The sequence below is a fragment of the Anarhichas minor genome, unplaced genomic scaffold, assembly GCF_050575085.1.
Source record: "Anarhichas minor isolate MPS153535 unplaced genomic scaffold, ASM5057508v1 ptg000014l, whole genome shotgun sequence".
NCBI lineage: Eukaryota > Metazoa > Chordata > Actinopteri > Perciformes > Anarhichadidae > Anarhichas > Anarhichas minor.
Window position 1 is genome coordinate 5,242,637 of NW_027466460.1, and position 22,711 is coordinate 5,265,347.

Genomic DNA, 22,711 nt, shown 5'->3' on the forward strand with positions numbered 1-22,711 from the left:
TATGGTCATGAGCTTTGGGTAGTGACCAAAAGAATTAGATTGTGGATATAAGCGGCCAAAATGAGCTTCCTTCGTAGGGTGGCTGGGCTCAGCCTTAGTGATAGGATGAAGGAGCTCAGACGTCTGGAGGGAGCTCAGAATAGAGCCGCTGCTCCTTCGCATCGAAAGGGGCCAGCTGCGGTGGTTCAGGCATTTGATCAGGATGCCTCCTGGAGGTCTCCCTTTAGAGGTTTTCCGGGCACGTCCAACTGGTAAGAGGCCCCGTGTTAGACCCGGAACACGCTGGAGAGATTACATATCTCGTCTGGCCTGGGAACGCCTCGCTGTTCCCCAGGAGGAGTTGGAAAGTGGTGCTGGGGGGAGGGACGTCTGGAACACCCTCCTAACCCTGCTGCCCCTGCAACACGTCCCAGATAAACGGAAGCAAATGGATGGATGGATTATAATAGTCAGATATCCATGATGGTGAACTAGGGCCATTGTAGGTATAAACATATTTTTGTAGAGGCGGGGTAGGGGGAAAATATTCCATGAAAAGAGATTAAAGCTCACAAATTTACAAGAAAAAACCTTGAATTTTCACTGACATTAAAAAGTCCCACATTTTTATCTTGAAAATGTGGGACTTCTTAATGTCAGTGAAAATTCAAGGTTTTTTCTATAGTGAGAGGTTTTGTCATCGCTTCACTTTGCAATGTTCAACCTCATCACATGATTCCTGCAGTGGATAACCTAATCAAAGGATATCTTGTAATCAGATTCAGCAATAAGGAAAAACGTGTGATTCTAGCTCAGAATCACCATATTATCCGAAGCATCTTGACTTTGAAGAGACATTGCAGTGAGTTGGGCCTATCAGAAGAAAATAACTTAGTGATTTGAATTTTCTTCTTGTAAATTGAACACTTTAATCTTCGGAAAAAATTGATTTTATTATTTTTGCCATTTCTCTCAACCACAACTCATATGTGAGTCCATTTTCCACACTCACAAGATGAACTTTAGGCTGTGAGCGGATCAGGTTCCCAAAAGCCTCCGGGAAACAATGAAAGGTGCTTTTCCAATATGTGTAAAGTTTACTGCATGACTAGAAAGAGAATTGCCGATCATAGACTTACATTCATTACAAACAGATAAAACATGAATAAGAAAACGGTGTAACTTTTCCCTGGAATGGATAGTCTGTTTAAAGTGTATACGACTATGTCTGACGTTGTCTTTAAACATTCGTCCCGGACCTCATCTTTTGTTTCTACATTCATCTCGTCCGCTCACGCCTGTTTAAGTCCTGATGTGATCAACAGGATCTGATTTTTTATTTTTTTTAACTCCCGACTCGGGAGTAACAGGATCAAATATATTTATGGCTTAAAGGGACTCATGCTCGTTTAAGATTTCAAAGATAGGCATATGCTTCCTGACATCGTCACAAATTATTATAATAATACCTTTTAAATCAACTTTGAAAACTTTTAGGATATTAGGGATATTGTAAATAGCTCCTAACTGTACAAATGATGGAAACCTCCCCTTAACAATATAGGTCACATATGTTACCGAAACCTTTCTGTTTCCACGTGAGGAGAAAAATCAATATCATTCAGGCCAGATCCACACAAATTTGTGTTGAAATCTGCAGGAGGAGAGCTAGTTACCGCTGGGCAGCACAGTCCTGCTTGACTAAATAATGGAGCTAACGGCTGTTAACAGAGGTTTGATTGATGCTTTCAAGCTCTGTTCAGTAAAAATGACTAGTGGGTGAAGAAGGTAAATTATAACATTATCGTGGTGTGTTCAAATCTTATCATCTAAAATTTGGTTTTGAGGAGAAACATGAATGAAATAAAATTTTATAATTGGAGCAAATATTTGATTAAAAATACAATGATTTATTCCTAATAAATTGAATTGTGTGTTTTTATTCAAACAAACGCTATAGATGAGAATAACAACTGATTGGTTGGAGATGTAAAAAAGGATGTCGTCAGCGTATAGCAAAAGGTGATGTTTTTATCAGTACATGTCGATGGGAGCTATTCAAGGGTTCTGTCTGATGCTAGCAGCCAAAGGTTCAAAGAGGAAACAGACATGTGAAGAGAGGATGGCCTTTGCAAAAGGGCGAGACATATTTTGTGTAGTAACAGAACTTTGGTTATAGGGGCGGAATTGGGCGATATGATGAGAGCCCCTCATGGTCACGGCCTGGTTTTGAAATCAGTGTTGGCTTTATAGAGGGGGGGCGTCAGCCTAGAATGATTCAACATGCATAAAAGCAGAGAGCCAAACACTGAAGAATTTAGCCATCCTAAAGCAATCCTTGTTGATTCTGTGATTTTCTATGGTAATCAGCATTATAATTATGATTCACTGTGCACTATGAAAACAATTTTAGTCGTAGTCAATATTGATGGATTTAGGACCCCTGATTACAGATTTCCATAAAACCAAAAGACACAAACTAAAGTGAATTGTAGAGAGTAAATATGAAATACAGAAAAAACACATTTGATTAAAGAAAATGGAAAAAATGCCCAGCTGTTTCATATGTCTCATATCTCTATGTTTTGTATCATTATGTTTGTCAGTATTCACACTATTCTGTTGTGCTCTGTCAGTAGCCTTACCTCGCTCACATCACCAATCAATCATTACGGTAATTGAGACCTTTATATGAATGCTGAAATGACATTTCTTTAACAGATAGATGAAGCCACCAATGTTGCAGATTCCATGTTTGAAAATGGCTTCATTCTCCATTATGCACAAGCAAACTCTGCAAGAGCACCTTTATTAAACGTGTCGTACCTTTCATGCGACGGTTCTGTTGAAGTGATGAGGAAGGATGCTCCGTGGACACTGTTCTTGCTGGTATAATAAAGTTTATTACAAACAAGCAACACATGCCATTACGGACGTCTAGATCGCCCGGAGGTCTCAAGTCGAATCTGCAAGTCCCCGCTTCTAGGGCTCTCGCTTCATCTTTATATAGGATACATGTTATGTTTACATCTGGGCGGAACGTAAGAGAATGTATGTGACCTCCTCATTCTACACATCCCCCCTTCTGCCCCTGGTCTCCTGCACATCTGGTTTTCATCTAAGACAAATACACTTGGGGTCTTCGCTGTATTGTGCAAGACCTGAAAATATACCACAAACGCAAACGTCACCTGCCAAGAGTCCACCATTAGATTAGGATACTACCGTTACAGCAATACATTTTATACTGTTAACTCTCGCTGCTTCCTTTCTTTCTTTATCCTCATCCCTCTCCTTTATTACTGCAAGTTTCCACTTTATGTCTTTAAGTGAGCTATGTACTGCAAAATCCTTGCTGTAAACATTTGCAGGTCTATTTTCTTCATTACAACACTGCAACAAAACCTGTGACAAGAACAGTGACTGCTGTGTTTCCTGTTGTGGTGTTAAATTAGTTTGGGATGCTTTAATTGCCACATGCTTTAGCTGTTGAGCTACAGCAGTTACCTCCCTTTTCCTCCTCCTCTTACCATCACCAACATCCCGTGGGGTTGTACAGTTGTGGTGTTGCATTATATTGCAGCCTGGTGGTGGTGTGCCGCTGTCCGTGTTGGATGTTAATTTCCTGCTTACTCAGCGCACTTCGAGCTGCAGTCTGTCCATACAGCAGTTCTGTCGGGACCCGTTAAAAGGCAGACTGATCGGGGAGCGCTGGATGGGGTGTGTGTGTGTGTGTGCGTGTGCGTGTGCAGTTGTGGATTTGAAGAGCGAGAGAGGAAGCAAAGCAGCAATAGCCTTTAAGATTACGCAACATTATGCAGCTTTACACCGTGAGGGCAGAGTAATCTCAAGGCTCCTTCATGCTCTCTGATGTAACGGATGGACACATAAACAGGTTTTATACCTTATTAAGCACACAGTTGCATAAGAATGAAGTTTAAAAAAGGAGGGTATTCTTGGAGGATTTATGATTTATTGCCAAAATATATAATCTGGCTCCATTTGAAAGATGCAATGAGCAACAAGAAATGGGCAACAGAGAGTAGTCCATCAATAATGCTCTTTAATGAAATGAGCAAAGGGAGGACAACGAAGCTCAGGGATGAGAGATACGGTGCAGCGTTGTCTTGACAACAGGCATTTCATCCAGGAAGGATTAACCGATTTTGCAAAGGGATTACAACGTCTCATTAATTATGATGTTACGGTAACAGCGGCACATTCACACATTTGGCATTAGGCCTCCGTGACGTGATTGAGGCATGAATGTGAGTCGTATAACAACATGACGGTGTGTGTCGTGTGCTCGTACACACACAGCATGATGATGGAAAGTGCTTACTCATCGCACTGAAGGAGATTGCAGTCAAGGTGTTACGCGGATAAGGAATTGAGACAAATATTCACACGCATGCATTCATACGTGTTTTTTAATATTGCAGCATTGCTCAGGGATACTCAGCCCTATTATGATATAATGAACATATATGTTAATGTCCATTTTGTAACTCTGATTGAAATTGTTTTCTTTCCTGTTTATGGAAAAAAGTGTTATAGAGCACACACCTACGTCACACACACAAATGTGCATGTTCCCACGCTCTTCTTTAGAGCAGGAGGTAACCCTGGGCCGGTCTTCCCCCGGCCTCCTCCCGTTTGTGTGGTCACGCACACCAGAGTAAAGTCACGGAGAATGCTGATAATACATTGTGTGTGTGTGTGTGTGTGTGTGTGTGTGTGTGTGTGTGTGTGTGTGTGTGTGTGTGTGTGTGTGTGTGCGTGTGCGTGTGTGTGTGTGTGGACCTGTATTCCTCCATATGCTTGTTCCCACACACACAGTGGGACAGTCAGATGGGTGTGGACCGGTGTCCAGCCCTCACACAGACTCTTTGCTGCACTGAGCTTAATGCTGCATAAACTACACACATATACATTTTTAGCACATACCATATGCCTCCTTAAAATAGTTCTCCTTGGCCCAAAGTGTTACATCGTGATTCCATTTGGCATCCCTGTCATACACGTATACCAAAATGTACACGCATGCACTATTGTATTGACCTAAGCATGTGTCTTCTTAAGAAGCCAAGTGAAATGTCAGCCAAGGACGCACCCAATCGCCCACACATGTATGCTTGTGCGCACACTTACAAAGTAAACAAGTGCGACCTGGTGCCAGTGTGTGACCAGTAGTGGTGTGAGAGCCACCTGTTTCACTCCACCTCCTCAACCTCTCTGCAGTTTCTCCTGCTGTCCTTCCTTCCCCCTCCTCCTCCTCTCCTTCCTCCTTTAATATCGGGCTTCCTCTTGGTTTGGAGGCAGCACAGTTGACCTCTGACCTCTGCTCTCTTTCAGGTCCTCCTTAGTCAGGTTCATCGGCTGCGAGCACTCGACCTGCTCGGACGGTTTCTGGATCTTGGTCCCTGGGCCGTCAGTCTGGTACGTTAGATATGGTGTCCCTGTTTTTTAAATGTAATTCATTCAAAAGAACTCTCGACTTCTTCCATAACAATAAACAGACATTAAAGCTGGGGTAGACTTGTATAGTAATATTGATAATAATATTATTAATAAGTAATATTGTTAATAGTTTGCCCTTCTGCTTAGCGAAGCCGTTAACTCACAGAATTGCAGCATTGTCACATAAAATGAAAACTGCATTGTTAGATACAAGGAACCAAAGAAGTGAGATAATATGTCTCGTGATGCGCAGACCCTTTCATGTGGAGTCGCTGCAAGATGTTAGATGTTCCTAAAGCATAGGTTGACCAGTTTTTTCAGGCCTAAAACAATAGTCAGGTACCCATATAAATGTTGAAGCAGGTTCTGGATGCTGTAATCATTCCCTTTGTACGTGCTGGCCATTAACAGATCCCTACTTAATGTACTTTCAATGTAAGTCATGGGGGACAACATCCACAACAATCCTCCTCCTGTGCAACAAAATGTATTCAAAAATGTATCTGTAGCCAACATGAGGCTTCAGCTTCCTGACTCGCATAAATCACCTGCGTATCTTAGTATACTATCTGTTTCCCCTTGCCTCCAGTCTCTATACTAAGCTAATATAAACGAGTTGTTTCCTCACTCCAGCTCCATACTGAATGCACAGACATGAGTGGTATCAATCTTCTCAGCAAAGTCCTGTTTTAAAAGAAATGAAATCAAATAACCTTGCAAGCCAGAATAATGCCAGTGATCTGCACTTATTTGTTACACACTGAGCCAGTTCCAGCTCTTACTTCCTTGTGCTGTCACTCACAGTCCAAGTTGGAAGCATACTGAATGCTCCAAAAGTCAAACTCAGCTTATTGACAAAGCAGAAAAAAAGGACAGACATTTGAACTCAAGTCCGTCACATTTGAGATTATCCTCCCAGCTCCTGCTCAGCTAAACTACATTCCTGTGTACATGTTTACATTTCAGACCAACGGTGTGTCTTGGTGGCTAAACACATTCAGCTGCAAGGCCTGGATCATAAACTGCAATATCAATACTGCTTTATTAACATCAGTGCTGTGTGTGTGTGTTTCCAGGCCCTGTCTGTGGGGATCTTCCCCTACGTATTAAAGCTGCTCCAGAGCTCAGCCAGAGAGCTGCGGCCTCTGCTGGTTTTCATCTGGGCTAAAATCCTCGCCGTAGACAGTGTAAGTTGTGTAAAAACACTCACAACAATTAAAATCATGCTGCCTCATCTTTTCAAAACCCTTATTGTCTTTTTTTGTTTCATCAGCTTTTTTACGTCACAGGTTTACTGTTGTTATATAAATTCTGTTGCACATAGTTGACAACACAAGAAATAAAGGAAAACAATGTATTTGGTAGAGATGCACCGATCGATCGGAAGCCGATCAAAACCGGATGGTTTACCTTGAGAAGTATTTAAATAATCCTGTTCATTTAAATTGCATTTTTTCTGCAAATAACAACTTTAGATGACAATAAAAAAGTTAAACGATAACATTAAGTATTTTTGGCGGTTTACACTGACTTCGGGACGGTTGATATTATTTTTCGTCACAGTTGCAGGATGGTGGTGAAAGTAGTCATCCTACAGCATTACTGTCAATTACATGTCTTAGAAAGAAAATCGGAATCGTTATAAATTATTTAAAATCTTCATATCATTTAAATTACTATGTTAAACTTGAAGGGATATTTCCGATTTTTAATGTGGGGACTTTTGATAAGTCAGTGTATCAACAGTCGGCACGCCTCCAGGCTTTAGTTCTGTTGGAAAGGCCTGTCTGATGGCGATGTAAAGCTGTGAAAATATTGTAAATACAGCGTACACTTAATCTGTTAATGATTTTTTCCGGTGTGCGTTTTGTTAAGGGGGCTAAAATACGTTTTGCTGCCCCCGTTCACAGCAGTACATTGCTTTGCTCCTGTGCTGGTATACATGTCTGTTTCTTCAAACTGGGGGCATACAAGCCCATTTAAAACAATCCAAACTATCCCTTTAATGTTTTTTATTAAAAAGAATAATTTGCGTTCCACTTCCTTTGTGTAACCGCGAGTGATATTTCATATTGCAGCACACTGAAAAACATGAATAAATCCAAGAGCACGCAGGAGTAAATCATATCATTTTTTTAAGTTCAATTATTCAGAATTATAGACGATACACATCTTGATTCTTACACTCTTCAATTTTATTTTCCCAAACAGCTTCATAGCGAATTTTCACTAAAAACACTCAACAGTGTGACATTAGTCTGCATTCATGGTTTGGAGGTGCCACCATGGGAGAAATGAACAAATACTCCCTATGACATGCTGTACGAGTGGAAACTGACCTTACGCAACATCTGCAATAGAGTGAACCCTCTTCTTTGTCTCCTCTCCGCTCTCGCTCCCTATCTGTCTCTGCAGTCATGTCAAGCTGACCTGGTGAAAGACAACGGACACAAGTACTTCCTGTCAGTGTTAGCTGACAGTTACATGCCAGTGAGTGTCCACCATGAATGTAATATAAAGGAATATATCTCTTCTTTTCTTTTGGTTTTGACACTTAGCTGAACTTAACTGAAAGGAGTTGAACAGAACATCTTCAGACAGTAGTGTGACAGTAGACACACTGACATAAGATATGATCTCACAGTTCTTTTCTTTGTTACAGGCTGAGCATCGAACCATGGCTGTCTTCATATTGGCTGTTATCGTCAACAGCTACAACACAGGGCAGGTACGGATATGTGTCTCAGCATGTTTGGTTATGTGTCTATTTCTGAACCGCTGTCTGTGTGTTTGCTAGAAGCCCAAAGAGAGAACGTACCGAATTATTAATTTACTTTCCTCACCAGTACCTCAGCGGGTTCTTCCGCGGCCAGACATCACTTTGAGAAATTACTCTTATGGCCCATCGTGTTTTTCCGGGAGATATTTGTTATGTGGCAGTTTTCTCACCAACGTTGAGCCACCTCAATAATCGCCATTTCCATCCCAGCCACCTCCATGGTGACACTTTATCACTGCAAGTGTCACTTCGGTCTGTTCCTGGCCTCCTGTGTTCAATCCCAGAAGCCTTTTGTGCCGGATGCTGCTCAAACATCCACGGGTGGGGTGTTGGGATGATGTAGCTTGTCATTTCATGAACTACACACACACACACACACTGACACACTGTTCCACAAAGAAATATCCCACCATTACTCCCTTTTGCTTTTTCTCTCGTGCTCTCTGCAGTTATCTTTCTGTCTAGTTCTGAATGTAATGTCGCTGACATATTTTTTCTTCATTCACCTGACAGTACTGCTCTCACTTAACATTATATAAATGTGACAAATCAGAACAGCTATTTGTGCTCTCAAGCTCAGAAACAGCTATTCTTCTTCCACTACCACTGTTCCTAAATGCTCCTGCCTCTCTCAAAGGCCTGTAAATAATAGATGCTCCCAACATTACAGAGACTCTCAGCCTGCTCCACATCTCCATTATTTATCCCTCTCACTTTCAACAACGGCACACATTACTGCGGTAAGGTTGTTGCAAACATACACACAGACCACTGTCATCTTAATATTCCAGCTCTTGGAGTTCAGCTGGGAGGCTCGCTCAGAGCGCAGTGAATGGCGCAGTAACAATCTGTTGCACATGAAGAAAGTGGAGGAGGCACATTGTGTCTGTGCTGATAATGATTGTGACGTCTTGATCTGTAGTCGACAAAGACAGATTCTGAGCACACTAAAATAGGTCCACTTGTTGTGGTTCATGTTGGTAGGAGTTGTTGCGTTAAAGGCTTTTATGTTCACATGTTGTCACACAGAAATTAGATTTCCAAAAAACGTCCTGGTTACCTTAAATGCCTTTATTTAAGTCCACTGCAGAATAAACCAGACCAGAAGTATATATTTGTTATGCACTTCCTCTATGTTTACTGGTTGCCTTGATACATTCAAGACTTTGTAGGCAAACATTCACACAGTACTAATGTCATACTTGGCTCTTTCATTCATTCCACTTTCAATTTCTTTGATCGGTGATGAGCTACTCTCAATTAAAGTTAGTGAACGCTTGCAGGTGTTTGGCATTGCAACACAGGAAAAGGGAGCAACTGCAAGGTTATTACTATAAAACATCTACATAGGAAGTGTTGCATCTTAACAGCATCTTAACACGGATAAAGAAATCTGCTAAATGGAACAGATGTGAACTACTTCTGCATTGAGTTTACTGAGTCGTTTAACACAGATTGGAAAAGATAGTCGGGTAGAACAGCCTGAAATCAATTAACCAATGAAAACTCAACCCTTCCTGTACAATGTTTTCCAGTTACCTGACTTTTCTGTTATGCTTTTAATATGAAACTTTAACTGGTAGTATTTAATTTATTGAGAATAGTTAAACATAGATTTTGAAAAATAGCAAAGTAGAAAAGAGTGGAATTAATTAAACACATCACCTCATTTTTCACAGTAAAAGCCTCACAGTGTCTCATAATGCAAAACCTCCTTTTTTTTAAATGTGAAACATACGCAGGAAGTGTTGTTTTATTGACAGTAGAACAAAATAACGGCAAAATAGAAGTGATTGGAATTAAAAAGTAAGTCTGTTCAAAAGAGAATCAGAGTGATGACAGCGTAACTCTGTGGTTATACTGATGGAATTAATGCCGTTAAAATATACATGATGCTGACTTTACCATGTGAGCCATTCGTATTCCAGTTAATTCCAACCAGGCCTTTATTTTTGTAATGCTTTGCAGACGCATTGTTTTACTTTTCACAAAGTGCATCCTCCTTTGGAGTCGGTCAGTCTTTTTTTTTCATCATGAAAAGAAGAAACACGAAGGAAACAGAAAAGCAGAAGAGTCCCTGTTATTGCTCTGCACAAATTGATTCAATCAAAAATAAAGTTTTAAGAGGATTTTGAATAGAGGACTTGAGACTGCCTCAAACCTTGATGGACCAATTACCTTTTGTTCACAAAAAAAAGGGCTGAAGGGGTTCAAAGGAATGAAGTCGTACTGCTGCACACCTCATAATCTTTTTGTCCATCACAGTGTGAGGTTACAGGTTGGAGATAATTAACTGACTAATGATGTACAAGTCAAGTACAAGTCTAAGCCTGGAGCCTCTGTGCTGCTCAGGATGCTTCAGACTGAAGACTGATGCACATATTGTTGTCATTTTATTAAAAATGGAATACTGGCAGGTCAGTTTTGACTACCACAGTTAATAAGACCAGCGTGTTTTTAATAGGTGGTGACTCATGGGAAATGATGCCTTGCTCAAATGGCCTTGCCACTGTTACTATTACTTCATACCTCACAGTCCTTAAGTTAAAATCCTCTTACATGTCTTGAATGTACGTAGGCACCCCCCCCCCCCCCCCCCCCCCATTTAAAACCTGAAAGTGAAAAGTGCACATATGGACAACTGATCTCTCACACTCTTCTTTTTGTATCATTCCTTCTCCTCTCACTCTCCCCCCACCAGGAGGCCTGTCTGCAGGGCAACCTAATAGCCAACTGCCTGGAGCAGCTGTCGGACCCCCACCCCCTGCTCCGCCAGTGGGTGGCCATTTGCCTGGGCCGCATCTGGCAGAATTTTGACCCGGCACGCTGGTGTGGAGTTCGGGACAGCGCCCACGAGAAGCTCTACACTCTGCTGTCGGATCCCATCCCTGAGGTGAGAGAGAGGTTCATACCGGTTTATAGTTCAGGTACATTTGAAAAAGTAGGAGGAGATGTTTTTGATCATTTTCACTGCCAAAAGGGCAATTCAAGAATATCTTGTATTGCAAATGATTAAGTTGCGTGTCGTCATCGATGATTACCTGTTTAGATTCTTCTTCTGAACAGATACAGTAGTTCATTTTTCCAAGTAGCCGCCCATTACCAAGTGTCTCCCAATAATGTGCTGTCAGGTCACAAACACACTTTACAGTCTCTTTAAATATAAAGTTTTAAAAGAAATGTGAACTGCATATTTGAGGCTTTAATAACAGAACCATGACTCTTCAACCAGAATTGATGGACTTTGTGGACATGTCCAAAATGTTCTAATAGAATACAAAAATGTTATTGCCTTTTTTACTTTTTTTGTCATGTATTCATTGTTAATTGGCATTACACAATCTTAAAAAGTTGAGATTAAATGTTTGTTCAATCAAGATGCAAATCCTGTAAAGCTGCAGTATTTATTAAAAATGACAAAATAGGGTCCAGGTAGAAAAACACAACACAATATTATTTTGTATTCAAAACAAGACCAAAAATACACTGAGAAAATGTCTATGCATTCTGGTATTCCCAGATATGAAGCAGGTCTAACCTGAGCATACAGTTCAGAAAAAGACACACACAAACCCCCCACACACATGGAGCAGACCCCCAGTGTTAAAACAGGACCCTCAGCATCTGACTAGGTTGTGTGTGGACCAGAGGGACAGCGAGACAGTTTGGTCTGAAGTTCACCCAGACACTTGGTGCCCTCGCTCAGACATGGCACATATTTGCATGTGTTCACACACACACACATGCACCTACAAGGAACATCTGTTTCCAGAAGTAAATTCCTCCTTCCCTTGGAAAGACAGCTGCTTTGGCCGTAGGGTTGAAACTGAGGTCTGCACACACACTCACACACTCACACACACAGCACTTTTTCAGCTGCATTTCCAGGTTGTACATTTATTTTACATTAGGTGTTTTCAGAGTATGTGTTGACTGGATTTTAAATTTCTCCTTGGGTGTTCAATTGAGACTATTCACACTGTGTCACATTGTCAACCTTAATGTCACTGAACCGAGAGAAAAGAGAAATGCTTTTAGAAATGCTGCCATTCTACCTGGAATAATGTGCAATAAGTTTCGAAATTGTCCGAGGTTTTTACTCTGGGTGAATTCAAGTTGATTTTAAAGGATCCATTTATATAGGTGGGTTTTTACTGAAACTAAAATGCCATTATGTTTATCTTGTATATATTTATGCAGTGTGTGACGGTTGTCGGCCTCTTGTTTGTAATTATTTATTGGGGTAACTTTTCTTATCCCGCTCTCTTGTGTAGTTTTCTCATGAAAAAGAGATTTTAATCTTCATGAGGCACAATATTATAAACACATCAACAGTCCTGCATAATTACAACAGAAACAATTTTTGTGAAGTTTATAATGTTCAGGGATGCCCTGGAGTCCAGTCAGGGGATTTTTGTTTTGTTGTTAAAAGCATAAAATGCCTCCAAAAATATTTAAGTAGTTCCAACTGTCTATATACACATGTGAACTGTTGCACACAAAATCATTTTTTATACTTGTCAAAAAGTTGACATACCACAAAAGAGAAGATGCAATACAGGCTGAAGAGACGCTGCAGTATTCAAGTTATTTGTGTTGGGGTGTACAGAACCACAATGACCTGTATTTCATATATATATATATATATATATATATATACTGTATATCACTACCGTGGCTTCTAAATAGCATAGATTTGAATCAACACATCTTGGTGTGTAGATGGTAGAATTGACTGAAGGCTGTTAGTAGACTGCCTGAGTGAAGTTGGCACATTAAGATGCTTTCTTGTATTATAGTCTTTTGTTTTAATTTTGTTTCAAGTCACAGGGATTTTTTTATAACTTTCTTTTATTCCAAATTTCAAGAAAAAAATGTTAATCTGACACATTGCAGCTGATCATTTTTAATTGGAGCGAAGCATAACATCAAAGCAACATCTGGGTGAAGCTTTATTGCATGATTAAAAAGTAGCGGTGATGATGATCATTCATATTGGTGCTTGCAATGAAAAACAAAATGTGTTCTCTTGGCTCAACAAACAATACAACCACATATTCATCATATTCATTATTGTGCTGTAATTTGGTTCAGTTCAGTCCCCTGATGGTAAACTCCTTCTGTGTGATTGCAAATTTGGATGAAACAGCCAATGAAGCGGGCAGAGAAAGTGATGAGTTATAGTGAGAAAAAGCAGCTCACTGGAGCACGTAGCACTGATCATCTCCGGGGCATTTCCTAGTGTTACATTGAAAGAAAATTGCACCATAAAATTCCTCTAAACACCTCTAAAACTTTCAACATTTCTGTTGTCTGCTGAACACACTGTCTTCAGACAGTTAAAAGGGGCAGAGCCGTTCATCGATGAAGGAAGATCGGACTGACAAAACATCCAAACCCCATCAAAAAAGCTTTAACCTTGTGTTTTAATTTAATAACCACTGCAGGTGAGGTGTGCGGCTGTCTTTGCTTTGGGGACGTTTGTGGGAAACTCTGCTGAGAGGACGGACCACTCCACCACCATCGACCACAACGTGGCCATGATGCTGGCCCAGCTCATCAACGATGGCAGCCCTGTGGTCCGCAAGGTCACTGCAGCACAATAACACTCACATAAAACACATAGTTGATTATTTTATTATATGCATGTCACATTAAGACAATCCAGTAGAATGCCAGAGGCAAGTAGAAACTATTGATCCAAAATACATGAAAACACTTGATAAGTGTGGGCTTGTCCTTAGTCCTATGAGCACTACACAACACTGCAGTGCAGGTAGATGATTTGTTCGCTATTCGATGCAGTGAAAAAAGTAAAATTCCCCAGCACAGTCTATATTGAGTGATGACAAGATTATTATCTAAATAAAACAAACAAATGGCCCTGTTGCCCTCAGGACATAGTTAATGGAGTAGTAACACATTTGGGCAATAAGTCTATTTACATTTTTTCATCACTTCATGATTGTCAGAGTTCAATCTAAAATCACTATTATTACTGAATATTTTTACTGTGTGGGCATCCAACTAAGGATTACGATTGATTACAATTTGCCTTTCAGGTCTTTGGATTTATTTAAAGTGTCCATCATGACTCTCTGTTTACAAATTGATCCAAGCTCATCTTTGTAATGTTAATTACAAATTACAAAAGTCAGAGGCCGTTACTTTATAAGGTTGTGACGCTATCATAGTGACAAAATCTGTCCACAGACAGTAATAGAAACACCTGGTAAAGTACTCAAAACCGCCCCGTTGGTAGTTCCCACGACAGCAGTTGTCTCGAGGACCACATGTTGTCATGATGACACACACTCAGACTCACTGACGCAACTGGTAATTGATCCTTCGCTAAGAGATATATACTCATGTGTCACCATTGTACCTGGAAATGTACTGCTTGGCTTGAAGATATTAAGACATGAAGTGAAAGAAAATCAAAACCTGTGAAACTGAATGAAATTTGTTTTCCATATGCGTTTGACAGGAGCTGGTGGTAGCACTGAGTCACCTGGTGGTCCAATATGAAAGCAACTTCTGTACAGTTGCCCTCCAGTTTATAGAAGAGGAGAAGAACTATACAGTGCCATCACCGGCCAACACCGCAGGTACTGCAGACACACACACAAACACGCAATTTATAATTGCGCAGCAACTTTTAGTACAAGAATGCACATCATTTGAGGAAAGCTATAGAAGTGGATTGTACATTTTATCTGATGTTTTTTAAGCATACTTCCACATTTGTGTTTTTGGCATTTAACCCTTAGTCACTATAAATTACAAAATAACTTGTGGTTAGTAATTGATGTAAATCTCGGGAGTCACAGTGCCTTCGCATTGTTCCTGTGACCATGAGTAGTGTGGGAGAAATCCTCCAGCAATCTATATGAAAGTCATCATTTGGTTTTATAGTGTTGCTCATTTTTCCCTTTTATTATTTCTGACTTTATTGCATTTTCCAAGGTATATACAAAAGAAGTATCCCGACACACAGACAAAAAAACCTCAATGAAAAACACCGAATACTTCCACCCTCTAAATGGTTCAATGTGTGTTGTAAGCATCACTGAGAGATTTTAAGAACCTTAGAATATATGCAGATCAGGGCATGACATAAACATGCGAATCAGAGTAGTTAGACAGTTTACATCAGTCACAAGGATGATTTAAATCTGGATATGTTTTGGATAATTTGGCTTTTGTCAAATGGACACAGTGAACAATCTTAAATTGCATGAGCCCCTGTCTATAACAAGGAGAAGAGACCTGTTCTTGTCATGTACACGTCTCATTTAAACTTAGGGTGCCATAATCAAAACACTTTGTCATAGAAAGTATATCCTAAATTGTGACCAGATTTTAGGAATATGGAATACAACAGGATTTGTGGCTGGGCAGAAAATTTACTTTTAAATGTTACTTTCCTTTTAAAAGCACAGGTTGGACATACCTCCCCTTTTCTTCTCCAGAAACATCTATTAATGCGTCGCAGGCAAATAGTTTTTTAGGGGGTCAAAATGTAAATGTTTTGAAAACTATGGGACTATGATCATTTAGACAAAGTTGATTCTCACCATTGAGTGGGCGTTTACCAAAATTATAATTCAATGATCTTTGCAAAATAATACAATTATGAAGAAGTATGATACTTGACCTTACAAGTAATCATGAAATGCTTTATATTGTTATTATTATAGTTATAAATCATTATTAATAGTTATGAATGCTTATAATTATACAGTGCTATAAGCAGATTATAACGCATTTGAAGTATGTTTATAATAATGTATTATAGACATGGGCGTAGACATTTATTTTCATTTGTTTGGGATCATCCTGCCTGTGATCTGATGTACACTCTGCTGTGTTGACGTCCAGAGCCTGGTAACTTGACTCCAGTGAGGGACAGCCCGGCCATCCCACGCCTGCGATCGGTCAACTCCTACACCAACATTCGAGCTGCTACCACTGCCCGCAACCTGAACAAGAGCCTGCAGAACCTCAACCTCAATGAAGAAGGTAGGAGGGGGAGAGAGTGCTGGGAAATGGAGCAAAGGAGAAAATAAGGCAGATGGGAGAGATATAAATAAGATGAAGCAGAAATTTAGATGAATTTCTAGGAGGACAGAATGAAGACAAAGAAGACAATTTAGTCTGCTGAATGACAGAAATTAATCCGAGGAGAGACCATTAGCACATTTCATAAGGTTTTCAGCTTTGGGCCGTAGATCTAACAGTCCCCAGACTTGCTTATTCATTCTGTCATTGCCATTCCTGAGACGTACTCAGTAAGCATTAATAAGAGTTTTTTACAACCAGCAGAAAGATTCAGACCATTTGGCCAGTTTGTGGTGTGTTATTTATTCCAATCTGGCAATCCTTGTCACTCGTGTCTTACAATTGTGTGATGTAGATAAATGCCAGAACACACATGGACCATTTATTATAACTGCACAATTTAGTTATATGCAAGATCAAGATGTTTGGCTTCCAAAATGATGCTCCCTCTTCAGTGGTGAACCTTGGCCCTTTCTCAAAACAATCCCCATCTGCTTTCACCTCAGTTCAAATGTCTCTACACAATAAGTAACACTTGCAGCTGTAGAGGGCACATCTACATTCAGGAGGTACCCATCAAAAGGAATGTTACGTAGTTAAACATGTCGGTTTTACTTAAATTAAGTTTCTTTTTGTCAATAACCGCCTCACACTCCAAAAACCTTTTAAAAGGGTAAATCCTCCACCTTTTTTGTGGATGTCCAATCAGTGTCGATGGTAAATGTAGTCAATTGACGCAATCATGTCCTCAGTACCAAGATGCATTACACAACCGCTTCTGATGCCCGAAGGGTCTCCACCTGCCATATCCTCTCACACGACTCATGCGGCCGCAGCCTTTCAGCGCTGCAGTTCTTCTGCCGTTACTCTGGCTTAAATAAATACGACTGAATATCCAAGTCATTTAAAACACGGTAAAATGTATCCTCGTCCATAACATCCTCTGCACTCATATTTTGGTATGACATTTTCACTGTTGGAAATGTAACTAGTTTTCAATTCAAGCAAAAAGAACAAGAAAGTTATGTTGTTGAGCGGCACTTGGAGCATTTGCGCCCCCTGTCTACCCAGAAGCGAAGACTACAAATCCAAGCTAAAAAAAAAGCAGCCTGTAGTTCTTCCTTGCATCCAACCACGTCACTGTCGCATCAAATGACAGCGCTGGAAGCAGGAAGGACAACAGAGTTTTCGAAATCATCTTTCTGAGTCAATATAGCCCACTCTGAGGAGTTTATTGCTTCAATGGACTACATTTACCATCAACACTGATTGGACTTCGACAGTAAAAGTGACAAATTTTGCCTTCAATTGGCTAATATCTCCTGAGAATTTTCAATTACAAATTTGAGCAGTTTCATAGCAGGGTTCAAAATGCTCTGATTTGAGCATTGGTGAATCCCAGTTTTATCGTCAATCTCTCTATAATAGTCTTGAGTGCTTATGTTTATGAAGTAACTTCCCAATTTTCCCTTCGATAACTCTACATTGGGTTCTGCTTTATCCAGCTCCTCGTGATATTGGCCACAGGTTTCATAGTTGCTGCTCAAACTGTTCTTCTGGCTTGTTGCTTCGCCATGGTCCCACAGATATTAGATTAGATTGACTTTTTCTGTCCATTTCAGTGTTCTTTTGGCTCTGTCCTTTGGGACCCTAAATGGACGGCCAGACGAGAGAAGCTCAAACTCTAAATGTAGTGGATGTGAGGTATCTGCAGTTCTGTTTAGTTATATGTTTCTGTAACTCACCTGATCACCTTACCTGCAAAACTTACTATCTTGGAGAGCTTGTTTTTGGTCTTTGCACTCAAGTGACAAACTCCTTGGCACTTTGGCAGATTCAGTAAAAACAGAAGTTCTTGCGATTTATATTTATTCACATATTTACTAGAAAGGAGGAGGGAGCCAAACAAACATGCTTCTGTGCTCCTTTGTCTCGGCTCCGCACAGATCAGTGAATGTGCAGATCTCACTGAGGCTGCCTGAGTACCAGTGGGGACAAGGAGCTGTCCATGGTGCTGAAGTGTGGGCCTGAGCTCATACAGGGGCAGTGGTTACACTGTGGGACACACTCCCTACTCTAAACCACGGATACTGATAGATGGCTAGCTCACTGAGCTGTTTCGTTGCATTATGTGGTTTCATTGTAGATGTGTTATACCTACAAAACAAAGAGCGCTGGCTACAAATGTTCCTTCTTTCATTTATGCATGCAAATACTTAAAATCTCTACGATTTCTTTCCATTCTCTGCCACGTGCCATTCTGTAGGGGTAGTGCAGTGTGGTAAGTTGCACCAGTGTCTAACTGGTCTGACTGTATAACACTGCCAGTAATGCATAAGCCCTGAGTGAAGTTAAATCCCTGTCACTGTGAAGCGTGCAACCTACTGCCGACACCATTCCTAATTCACATATTCTCAGTGCTTATGCCAATGTGCAGCGGTGTTTGTCATCAATAAGCATCGAGCAGAGCGTATATTTCCACTCTCTTCCAATCTCCATTTCCACATTTCAGCCTGCAGTCAGTTTGGAGGATGCATGGTGCTTGGCTTTTGTTTGAGTCACGAGTAATGTTGAGATAAGGAGAATTACAGCAGGAGGTGACTGAGCCTGACATCTGAAATTAAGTTATGAGCAAGTTCTTGTGTCGGCATGCAACCTCCAAGTATAAGTACTGCTTAGACCTTGTTGGATGTTGATTTGGCTATTGGTTTAAAAACAATGATCACAATAATAAACTTTATTTATACAGTACTTTTACAGCGGCTAAACTGCTTTCTAGACAAAATAAGTGCCTCTTTTTCTTCCTCTTCAACTCGTATTACATTTGTGATGGTCATGATTTTGTTGCCGATTGGGTCAGACGGTTTTGTGTGTATGTGTCTTTTCTTCATTCAGGTGGCCCAGCAGCCTTCTCTCCTGGTAACCTGAGCACCAGCAGCAGCGCCAGCAGCACCCTGGGGAGCCCCGACAATGACGAGTACATCCTCTCCTTTGAGACCATCGACAAAATGAGACGGGTGTCCTCCTATTCTTCGCTCAACTCCCTTATAGGTAAAAACCTAACAAAACCATTGGTCATTGCTCAAAAATTCATGCCAATTACGTCAAATTCACACAAATGTCTTAGGGCCTGTGTCCACATAGCACCCTTTTCTGAGCGCTAGCGTCTTTTTTTTCTTGTTCCCAATGAGAGAGCATATGCGGCTGCCTCGAGAAAAGGAGCTGCACCCAGCGTCTTTTTTTCTCAGCGCTTCGACTTTTTTGTGTGGCCACTCCGAGCAAGTTAAAATGTCTGATCTTTTCAAAAAAGCATACAACAGTGAGGTGGTCATTCTGGTGTAAATCTATCTCCTACTAGTCCCTTCAACTTTATAAAAGTGCAGCCCAGTCGCCAGAATAAATGTTGGCAATGTACTTTTATGCAAACCATGGATACGTTGAAAGTCAACATTTCTGAGCTAAAATACATTACAATACGTTTCATATCACATTTGCAGAAATGCACAATGCCGCATGGTTAACGTTGTGAAACAATTGGTAAGGTTGAGGCAACAACACAACTTGGTTAACAAAAACAAACATGTTTTTTGCTGTACTAATAATGTAAGAACGTAATGTAAGAATTGTAACATTGTAAACACACACCATTCAAAGTTCTCGTCCTCGGCTCAACGAGTGAGCGAGGGAGAGAGAGCAGGACGGTGGAGCAAGCTATAGAAAGAATGAAGAGAGGAAGCAGCGTTAGTGAGAACAAGGCAGTGAAAACTGATTTCCCATGACTCTCCCTTGAGGGCTAAGCTTGAGAGAGAAAAAAAACATGGGGAAATAAATGACCAGGAGAATGCGATGGCACCAGAGAGGAAAAGGAGGTAACAGAGAAGAAAGCTCCCAGTCCTAGAATAGAATAAGTGTAAAAAAGGTTTGCAGATGTGTAAAGGACAGTAGAGAGGAAGATCGGTTAGACTCTGTGAGCCACCTGAGGCCATTTAAGTGCTTTTCCTCGTACGCTGAACTGGAAACCGCTCACTTACCCTTGTTCTTAGGTGATTGGCAGGCTCCACCATGCGTCCTGACGGCCAGTTTGTGTGCGAGCAGGAAAACCATTAACTCCCTCCCACCCCTTCGGGAATAGAAACTGGGGGTTCCCTTCCTCCTCCCCTCACTCCCGCTCTCTCTCTCTCCTCCTCACATTGTTGCATTTAATTTCCCAGTTGCCCTGTCACGTCCCAGTATGTAATTTCTGCCCGGCACGATGGTAAATGAGTTGAAATGGAAAAGAAAATAGAGCTATGGAGAGCAGTGAAATTGATTTGGCATGAAAGTAAGTTCAGGTACTATAATGACATTTCCTTTTCAGCGGGTTTTCTTTGACTTGTCCGTTAAATGAATGCCACCTTATTGTAAGTGTGTCTGACTCAGTCAAGCTCAGCTTCACAGCGGCCGTTTGTGGAAACAGACTAATTTCCTCTGCTCATAAATTCAACTTTAACACAATATGCTGTGTAAATCTGGATTGAGTTGCACTCGTATGCACGTACATATTTAGTTTTTAAGTCCCATGTAAATATTTCTCTCTCGCACACAGACAAAGTAAAGGTGATCTAATGTGTTGTCTGCCCTTTTTTCTTTACAAAAAAGGTCATTCACAGGTCATTTATTTCATCCACTTCTCTTCTTTATACATAGTGGAGCATTTCTACAATTTATTTTTAAGGTGCAGGTACAATGGGACACCAAAGCTTGGGAGTTAATGTTTGATGAAAAAACCAACAATAAAAACAGCCTGGCTCAGTGCTTGTTCTCGTTACCCTTTTAGCCGACAAATTTAGCATTTGATGTCCGGTTAAACCTTTTTGAAGCTGCATAATGCTGGCGCTAGGCCCCCCTGGTACACAGGTTAAAAAACATATTGGCCCCCTCGCCCACTAGGTCCCAGCCTCCCAGCGCGCTTGTTTATAACTTCCACCTTGCAGTGTGCTGCATGTATCAGCAAGCAAGGCAAAGCAGATGAATAGATGTTGGTAACAATATTCAGAAGTATAAAGAAACGACTGAAATACATACTTGAATGCAGATGAGTGTCAAATTCCATGTTGTGTTGGCATTTACGTTTTTCTTGTCACTTCTATTCGGTTATCTAACTCAGCCGAGACTTAACATGTCACTTTTTCTTGTTGTTTTCTTATTTGCCGCTCTCTTTTGTCTGGTTTGAAGTTTCATTCATACGACCCTTGGGGTTTTTTTAATCTCGCCTTAAAAATGTATGAACTTGTTTTTCTCTTTCTGGAATACAGCAGCATACATACTCAGTTTCATCACATCTATGTTTTAACACTGCAAACAAACAGAAGCAAATGTCGACAGGTAAAGTGGCCTGTGTATTATATTGTCTAAAACAAATTGAAAGCATAAATGCTAAATGCAGCAGTTGCTGTACACTGGCCTGCAAGGAAACCAGCAGGAGAGCAAAACTGTGTGGGAGTCATTGCAGAGTAGTGATTTACATTTTATACATTTGTTCTTTTCCTTGTTTGTCTTTGCCTTCTTACTATAGTTTGTACAAATCCTACTTGATCTAATGATGGTGCTAAATGATAAGTTAAAGATCACTAAAATCTTTTTGGATCACCCCATTTTAAATGAAATTGAAATTTTATTATAGTCGTCATATACATTGGGTATATATATGAAATGTAACTTCTGCATTTAACCCATCCCTAGCTTATTGGGAGCAGTGGGCTGCTGAGAAGTGCCCAGATAGCGGTTCGGGGTTTAGTGTCTTGCTCAGGGACACTTCGGCACTTCGACTCGTTGCAAGGATGGAACGGCCTACATGACAACATGAGTGTCTGAACCAAATTGTGTTTATCTTGTAGAGATGTTTTGACATTTTGACCACCACTTCATGCTTTTGTTTTCTGTGGAGCATATTGCCACAATGAGCTCCCTCTATTGTCCCCTATTCTTGGCAGCATGTTTACATCCCCCCAAGTTGTCTAACATTTTTGTTTATTTTTATTTTCAAACATACAGTATTATTACCTTTTAATTATAAGTAACCAAAGACCCATTATAAATTCATTCAGAACAACCAAAATAAACCTATAAGACATACAGCACTACAACCAGTTCATTAGTGTCCTAAAAAAGTTTCACCCTCATCATTGACTATAGCTAACATGTGTTCTTATGAAATTATTTCAGACATAGGTTCCATACATTTATTTTTAGTATAATATCTTCAGAGGATGTATTTTTCCATAATCTAAATGTGACAACCCCTAACTTTATCACTGTAAAGTCGTATTTTTTTATATTGGCAATTCTGTTTGGTCCCCCAATCAGCATAGTCTTGGCGATACAGAACCCTAACCACTTCCTTATGTTTTCAAATATTTTTTTCCCAAAATGGGTGGGCAAGTTTAGCCTCCC

General features: G+C 40.4%; 1 protein-coding gene across 4 annotated transcripts in view; it reads left to right on the forward strand.

The window, feature by feature from the left end:
* Window positions 1–22,711, forward strand: part of rptor (regulatory associated protein of MTOR, complex 1) — a 141,028-nt gene that overhangs the window by 84,741 nt on the left and 33,576 nt on the right. For all 4 annotated transcript variants that reach the window (XM_076091161.1, XM_076091163.1, XM_076091162.1 and 1 more), the window contains exons 13-21: window positions 5,335–5,418; window positions 6,516–6,626; window positions 7,855–7,929; window positions 8,102–8,167; window positions 10,920–11,111; window positions 13,666–13,806; window positions 14,706–14,826; window positions 16,100–16,240; window positions 19,175–19,330. In XM_076091161.1, coding sequence (XP_075947276.1) covers window positions 5,335–5,418; window positions 6,516–6,626; window positions 7,855–7,929; window positions 8,102–8,167; window positions 10,920–11,111; window positions 13,666–13,806; window positions 14,706–14,826; window positions 16,100–16,240; window positions 19,175–19,330 — 1,087 coding nt within the window. The remainder of the gene's footprint in view (window positions 1–5,334; window positions 5,419–6,515; window positions 6,627–7,854; window positions 7,930–8,101; window positions 8,168–10,919; window positions 11,112–13,665; window positions 13,807–14,705; window positions 14,827–16,099; window positions 16,241–19,174; window positions 19,331–22,711) is intronic.